The following is an 8,563-nucleotide window of genomic DNA, read 5'->3' as shown; positions in this document are numbered from 1 at the left end:
GACTGGTCAAAATAGTCTTCTGGCCCCACCATCGCTCCCCCGCCACAGTCCCCTCGTGCGCGTGCCGCCGCTGCTGCCCAGCGCCTCGCAGATGACCCGCGCGCAGCCCACACCCGAGCTCGCCGCGACATCACTGCTCGTCCTCTTCCTCGAGCTGCTGCTCGTGCCTACGGAGGTAACCTCCTCCACGCTCGTCGTCGCGAGGGCTCCGTCGTCTGCCGTGTCGCGGCCGACAACGGCACCGTCTATTGTGTTGCGACAGCGCCAACTCGTCGGCCTACAACTCCTGCGCCGCGCCTGTCGTACCATACCTCGTCTTCTCGGAGGTCTCGGGCGGAGCGGGGTTCCTCTGCGGCGTCAGCGGCGGCATCCCCGCGCTCTTCTGCTGGCCGCATGCAGCCCCGTCGGTGCGGTCGAGAGCTTCATTCGCGAGCGCGCAACGGATGACAGCGGGTACTTGAGTTTCTCGCCTCCGATGCTGGGCACCTTACCCCCCATGTCCGCCTTCCACACGATCAACGACCATGGACCGACGGGAGCACAACAATCTTCACGTCACCAGCTGCAGCAAGCATCTGAGCCTCAAATCCGACGCTCTCCTCGAGGAGCCTGCTTGGCTCTGGCTTCGTTCCCACCCAATGCAGCACCAAACAAAGCCTCTCCCGTCGTCATTCCACCGCTGCCCAGAGCGCCGCGACGTTCGCGACAGGAACACGGTCGTGAACAACCCTCACCGCATCCTTGGACGAGCAGCAACGGCCCGTCAGTCCGGGCGCGGCGCCATGTTGATGGACTCCTCTCCTTGAACGAACGGCTGAAGTAAGCCGCGAGAGCGCGTGCCGTCGTCGGTGACAGGTACCGGTGGGCGCCAGAATGGGCAGAGGGGTTGGAGGATCGGTGTCGGAGATGGGCGGGGTGACGGGGTCGTGGGGCGGATCTCGAGGCAGACCGACGGAGGGAGGGGGTGAGAGGGAGGCGCGGGAGAGCAATTTGTGGGGGCGCCTAGTGATAGGTAGGACCAGAAGACTACTTTAATCAGTCAACCGAACAAAATACAAAGCTCTACATAGAAGAGTGACAGTACAATCATCGTAACTCGTATTTAATGACAAGCGTATTCTGAAATCTAGTAACGTGCTTTGGCCTGTGATTGCCTTCGAATTTCACCTCCTCTTGTCCTCTTCTCCGCAAGACCATTCGCTGACCCGAAGAACGCTCGACGGGACTCCTCTTTTGCCTAAAGCTGTCAGACCTGCCTGGACCGAGTCCATGTGCACCAACCAGACCCGGCTCACGGGCAAAACCACAAAGCCCGTCTCCCCCTCCCCTTCTCCTCTCGCTTCCACCGTACTGCCAGTCTGCCAGCCTGACACACACAGCCAGCGTCACCGGCTCGGCTCCTCCAGAGGCAAAATGCCCCTCCCGCTCCGCCGCCTCGCCGGCGCCGTCGCGGGGCCCCTCCTCCGCCGCTCCCTCTGCACGGCGGCCCCGCGCCCTCCCTGGGCCATGGTGAGCAGCCAGGCGGCGCTGGACGCGTCAGGGCCGCCGTCGCGGGGCGCGCGCACGGTCGTCGACCTCGACACGACGCCGTGCGTCTCCCACCTCTCCGTCCCCGCCCGCCTCGTCGACCCCCACGGCGACGGCATGGGCTTCCTCGTGGGCATCGTCCGCGGCGCGAGCCGCGACGGCCTCCTCCTCCTCGACTTCGTCGACGCCCGCCACCGCCCCATGTCGCTACACGAGCTCGCCGCGGCCCGCGACGGCGTGGAACCGGACTCCAAACTCTTCGTCTGCAACCCTATCAGCGGCCAGCTGGTCCGCCTCCCGTCCCCCGGCATGGATGTGCCCAAGATGGGCACCTCTTTCGGCCTGCTCACCCAATCCCGGGGCTCCGACGGCCCGCCTGACAGGTACGCGGTGGCTCAGCTCAGCAAAAGCAGTCGCGGGGGAGGGGATTGCCGCAGGGTCGTTCGCCGGTTCCTGTCGGAGACAGGGGAGTGGGACGAGCGGCCGCTGGTCGGGGCGTTCGAGATGGATCCTGGGCGGCGCATGCTGATCAACCATGAGGTGCTGGCGTTCGGTGACCGGCTGTGGTGGGTGGACGTGGCCTGGGGCGCGCTCTCCGTCGACCCCTTCAGCGACCGGCCGGTGCGTCGCTTGGCCGAGCTGCCGAGCTGGAGCGTGCTGCCTGCCTCTGATTCCCCGACGCTGAGCAAGTACCGGCGCATGGGGGTCAGCGATGGGAAGCTGCGCTACGTCCAAGTGTCCAACAGAGACGACATGTCGAGCATGGTCGCTTCGTTTTCGCTGGATGACGAGACCTACACCTGGGCGCAGGATCACATAATTAAAATTACAGTTCGGCGCGACCGTTGCCTGGTCGAAATTGCTGCCATAGATCCATTCCAAGCCAACCTTGTCTACATCCAACATGGTGGCACTGTTATTGCCATGGACCTGGCTAAGAGGAAGGAGATTTGGAGGAGTTCCCTTCCAAACGAAATCTTCTTTGAAAAGCTGCTCCGATCTAGTTCTCTTGTTCCGTGCGTGCTCCCAACATGGCTTGCCACAAGCCATATCCCCCCTTCTCCAGGTACATATAAACTTCATACACTTATACTGAATCGAAATTTTACTGTCCTATAATTGTTAGATTTCACAGTATTTAGTTTGTTAATACACACCAGTTGCGTTTGTATTGAAGTTTCTGAAGGGATTGACGATATCCTACACATTGCGGTTTGATAATTGCACATAGGCTCATACTTTTCTGAATCAAACTTGCCATTGTTAGCATTTCTTTTTAACCCTTTTAGTATATCAAAGGTGGAATCTGCCATTGCTAGAGAATCTGATGTATTTTGTTGATTCCATTGGTTATGAGATTGTCTATCATGTTAAAAAATGTTTTGCCGATCTAATTAATGTCAGCAAACAGATATGGAACTGTCCTGTTAAATGCCTATATGTTGTTTTCCAATTCGAGTCTCGATGTAACGATGAAACGTATATTGCTCTTGTTGCTTTGCGTCATATTTGTCTAAGTTCTTGTATCTATTAACTGAAGGAACCCTTTCAAGCAACAAGGCCGATTGCAAAAGGAAGACTTTGGCAGACATGCTGGTTCGTGTAGACAAATGCTAGAGTGCTAGACAAACGGAAACGTGACAGTTAACTTATCTCCGGTACTCCCTCTTAAGTAACTCTTTATTGCTTGGGCACCTTTCTTGTTTCGTTTGATTATTTGTCATATCTTGTTCTTTCTTGTGGCATGATTCTGTATTTCCCCTATGCTGCCCATAAAATTTGTTACTTGCACAAACAACAAAGTATCGGTCATGTTTCCAAATCAGTATGTTGAACTGGTTATCTTAATTGTTCAATAGTTATACTCCATCATTGTTATCCTTAAATCCAACTTGATGCAGAGGCCGGGGGCTCGCTTCCTCCTTCTAAAAAAAAAGGAATGTATGTACAAATTGTGGCTGATTACATGACAGGACACTTCTTTTTTCTCCAATCATGCTGCATATATGATGCTTGAATATGTTGCGACTAGTCAATGAACAGTACCATGCTGACTTGCTGAGTGATTTGGCTTGTACAGTTCTACTTCTTTTTGATCCTTAAACGCTGGTTCTGTCTTCAGTGCTGGACTGCTACACAGAGTAGTGCCTTGTCTGAACTACTCCATATTACCCGGTCTGACTAATCCCAGACATAAAATTAGGGGAAAGATAGAAGATGCCTGCTTCTTCACCATGATAAGGATTTGTCTTTCATTAGTAATATGCTGAAATGTTATCAACTAATCATGACTGAACTGAAGCATGGTGCTTGCTATTTCTTACCAAGTGACCATACAGTATATTGACTTATCACAAAAACTGAAATGCTATCCAGTAGTCCTTCAATAGAAGTGCTCACTAAACCTATTTCTATTTATTACCTTGCCTTGCAGACTCCTTAAATTTGACCAACAACAGGGTTGAAGGTGGCACCTGTGAGACAAGAGCTCTTATTTAGGGAAATTATGTGACCATTCTGGGCTTGTTCTTTTGGCTGATGCAATTCTGTTTGAAAGGACATATGTTCTTACATATTTCGGAGAATCTTAGTTGCACACCTATCAGAAATTCAACGCTACTTGTGAGCTGCGAGAGATCATGCTTATGTTCTCTGTAATATGTTAATGATTTCAAGTGTTTAGTTCTGACATGTTTTGCTTTGTGTTCATCAAATCAGGGACATGCTTGATTGGATATTTGCATGCTGCTGATGATAAATGTATCAACTCTCTTTATCTCAAGTGTTAGATGCTTCTGCATAACTAGAAAACGAACCTTTCACTGGCATATAGGTATGTTAATTTGATATAGGTTATCAGTATGTGTTGTATAGCATACCAAGATCAAGTCGATCGAAGATCCAAGATCAAGGACAGTCAGACTGCTTAATTTGGCTATATGGGTACCATCAAGAACTCCTTGCAAACCATTGTTGGCTAAAGAGAGGTGCTCCAGTGAGGTAGCTGTTAGAGTTAAGCACGATCTATCTTGCACGGCACGTGCATGAGTCCTAGTACGAGTCGGACTAGTATGATTAGTACTCTACATCAAGTAGAATTAGTATATCACATCGGTTAGACGTACGCTAGGCAAGATTCAACATATATATATACAATACAAAGAAAAGCAAGGCTCGATACGAGCCTCTAGCAATACATCGATTCGGTGTGTTTCATCGAGAGTTTTCTTTTCCTGTTCCGTCGAGTTAAACGGAAGTAACCAGCTCTAGCTGACTCACGTTGAGAGGCTGCGGCTAGTGACCTACGTTGCGGATCCATCCAGCTGCCTGCTAGCTTGCTTGCTAGTTGCACATACGTGAAGCTCCGGAAGGATTTTGAGGGTCCAAAAGCCAATAATTGGTATCTAGAGCCTCTACGATCTACGATGACGAACATCGATGCTGAGTTGGTCAAGTCCGGCAAGAACGGCGACAAGGTGAAGAAGGGTGGCAAGTCAGCAACCAGTGGTGGAGGAACAAGCAACACCAACGTCCAGGTGCATCGCAACATCCCCATCCAGTATCTGATGCTCGCCGACGCCAACTAGGACGTGTGGGTGAAAAGACCTCGATGACGCCTAGAGGGGAGGGGGGGTGAATAGGCTATTTAAAAACTTCTTCAGATTTGGCTTGAACCTAATGCGGAAATAAACTAAGAGGGTACTTGTCAAGCACAAATCCTAAATGCACTAGGCACTGCAACGTGTATCAACAACACGATCTACCAAGATGGACACAATGCAGTTACTAACAAGCACAAGTAAGTTACACAAACTTACTTGAGCTATATCACACGACAAGTGGGTAAATAACACAAGATACTAGATCACACTATATCACACGATATATCAAGGGTTGCAAGTATGTACGTGTGGATATAGAGGGTATGCTTGAATGATTAATCTTGTACAAGAAATAGCCAACACAATATAATGAGCACAAGCAATATGCAATGTATGTATGCTCAAATAACACAAGTAAACCACAAGTAAGGAGTTAGAGTTAAGGATAACCAAGGTCACTGAGACGAAGATGTATCCCGATGTTCACTTCCTTGGAGGGAAGCTAGTCACCGCTAGAGAAGTGGATGTTACCACGAAGGCACACCAACGCCACGAAGGCTCACCCTATTCTCCCTTTGAGATAACACCACGAAGGCGTTTCTCAACCACTAGTGGTAAGCCTTTGAGGTGGCTTCCAAACCCTCATAAACTTTTCCGGGGGAAATCACACGAATTGATTCCTCTCCGAAGAACTCCTACCGCCTAGGAGTCTCCAACCTCCAAGAGTAATAAGATCACGGGGAATGCTCAAAACTTGCTCAAATACAAATAGCTTGGGTTGAGAGAAGGAGAGGGAGAAGATCTATCTTTTGATTGGAACAACTCTCAAAGGGGCTCACAAATGCTCTTGGGGTCTAAGATTTGGAGTGAGCAAATGTGTGTGAGGTGGAAGTGTGTTCTTATGAGGATAAGGCTGTGTTGGGCAACCCTCTCACGAAGTGGGAGGGGGGTATTTATAGTGTGGAGAGAAAAAGAGCCGTTGGAGACACTTTAAGTCACACAGGGTCCGGACGTCCGAGACTTGTCGGAAGTCCGGGCGTCCGTGAGGGGCCGGACGTCCGACAGGGGTCGGACGTCCGAGACCTGTAGGCATGCCTGGAACTCTTCTGAATTCATCAGCGGCCGGACGTCTGACATGAGTCGGTCGTCCGAGGCCTGTAGATATGCCTGAACGTATTTGAATTCATCAACATACGGACGTCCGGAGAGGACCGGAAATCCGAGTTATACAGCTCAACTTCTACTGGTGGTAGGTTCCGGATTTCCAACGGGTGTCGGACGTCCGACGCTCGGTCGTCCGGAGGGAGCCGGATTTCCGAGATATAGAACTCAACTTCTACTGGTGCAGGCTTCCGGATTTCCGGGACTTGGCCGGACATCCGGGCCTCGTACGTCCGGAGGTAGCCGGAAGTCCGAGTTATATGGCTCTGATTTCTCTCGTATAGGATTACGGATTTCCGAACTAGTCAGTCGTCCGGTCCTCGGACGTCCGGAGAAAGCCGGATGTCCGAGGCACTGGTTCTGTTTTCAGATAACAACAAAACAGTGGAGATGTGGTCTGAGCAGAAAGTGATGATGTAGTTTGAGCAAGTTCATCGCAAAACCTGTGATCCCCTCTTAATAGTGCGGGATCCCTAAGGACTCAAGAATCATAAAAGAGTACTGATGATCCATACTTGAGTGTATACTTTTATTTGCTGATCATCACTCCGCACAACTAACGTCAAAGGAACTGATACCTTTGAGTTAGCCCTTTCACGTGAGCTTGATGTTGTTGTTCCTTCTTGGATCAAGTTGAAAGCAAGACATGATGAAGTCTTCAAGTAGCTTTCCCATACACAATGCGGAAAGCCTAGCTTATGTATTTATTTTCATTTGTCCACCATGTGTGAACATCCACAAGAATCAAGCATGTAGTGCTCAAGAATGCTTATCTTGATCTTGTCCTATCCACCATGTGAACATTCACAAGAATCAAGCATGTAGTGCTCAAGAATGCTTATCTTGATCTTGTCCTATCCACCATGTGAACATTCACAAGAATCAAGCATGTAGTGCTCAAGAATGCTTATCTTGATCTTATCCTTGTTAGCACATGATCATTGACAATAGTTTCAATGATATATTCATGCTGATCCACTTGAACTTGCACACCACAATCTTGATGACGATCACCACTTGATGTCATCCTTCATGGGTTGTATGAGATCTTCCTTTTGACGCAAGCCCAATGGAAACACACCTAACCCCCACATAGGAGTCTCACAAAGACCATGGGTTAGTACACAAACACGGAATGGACAATGCTTACCTTACCATGGGATCACTTGATCCCTCTCGGTACATCTTATACGCTTTGTGTGTTGATCATCTTGATTTACTCTTTGTCTGAGATCTTGATCAACCTAGTGTTTCTACGACCATTCTTTGGATAATAACTTGAATAACATCTTGGTCAACATATAAACTCCTTGAACCCAACAGATGGACTTCAAGAAGTGCCTATGGACAAATTGCAATAAAAACAATGTGTTGATCATCTTGATTTACTCTTTGTCTGAGATCTTGATCAACCTAGTTTTTCTATGACCATTCTTTGGATAATAACTTGAATAACATCTTGGTCAACATATAAACTCCTTGAACCCAACAGATGGACTTCAGGAAGCTCCTATGGACAAATCCTATAAATATAACTTAAGGCAACCATTAGTCCATAGGAATTGTCATCAATTACCAAAACCACATATGGAGATATATGCTCTAACAGTGGGCCGTGAAGATGAAGATTATTCTCCGATCCCTTCGAGTGTGGGAGGCCATCACGAACGACGACGTCGACGAAGAGTGCGACGAAGGTTCCTTAGCCGCCATAGCTCAGTTCGTGCCAGATTCCGTGCTAATGACATTGACGAAGTTCGAGACGGCAAGAGAGGCGTGGAACACACTCAAGGAGATGAGGTTCGGAGAAGATCGCGTCACCAAGGCTCGGGCACAAGTGCTGAAGCGCCAATTTCACAAGTTGCAGATGGAGGAAACTGAATCGGTGAACGAATACGCCATACGTCTAACTACTTTGGTGGGAGAGATCCGCGTGCTTGGTGCAAAGCTCAAGGAGACCGAGATTGTGGAGAAATTTTTCAGTTCGGTGACTGATAAATTCACGTACATCATCGGCACACTTGAGTAGCTTTTCGACATCGACGACATGACCATAACGAAGGCGATCGGACACCTGCGAACGTGGGAAGAGAATGCTCGTGCCTGTCGTAAAGGCAACAAAGGAGGTAGTGACCAACTCATGTACTCAACTGACAGCGGCGGATTTTCCGGGATCCTCAAATTTCGGTTACCGCGCGCTCGGCGGGGATGACGACATCGTAATCGAGTAGTATCTGCCGCCTCGATTTCCGCGCCTTCATCTTCTCCACTAA

At 49.4% G+C, this 8,563-nt stretch overlaps 1 protein-coding gene across 1 annotated transcript; it reads left to right on the top strand.

Moving 5' to 3' along the window:
* The first annotated feature begins 1,254 nt into the window (after nt 1-1,254).
* LOC123445021 lies at nt 1,255-4,303 on the top strand. The gene is made up of 3 exons (XM_045121939.1): nt 1,255-2,593; nt 3,068-3,185; nt 3,962-4,303. Exons 1-2 carry the CDS (start codon nt 1,270-1,272, stop codon nt 3,142-3,144), a joined length of 1,401 nt encoding a protein of 466 aa, XP_044977874.1. The 5' UTR covers nt 1,255-1,269; the 3' UTR covers nt 3,145-3,185; nt 3,962-4,303.
* The last annotated feature ends 4,260 nt before the right edge of the window (nt 4,304-8,563 follow it).

This window comes from Hordeum vulgare, chromosome 1H (genome assembly GCF_904849725.1).
Source record: "Hordeum vulgare subsp. vulgare chromosome 1H, MorexV3_pseudomolecules_assembly, whole genome shotgun sequence".
NCBI classification, from domain to species: domain Eukaryota; kingdom Viridiplantae; phylum Streptophyta; class Magnoliopsida; order Poales; family Poaceae; genus Hordeum; species Hordeum vulgare.
Note: the sequence above shows the minus strand (reverse complement) of the source record. Positions and strands in the feature narration are given on the sequence as shown.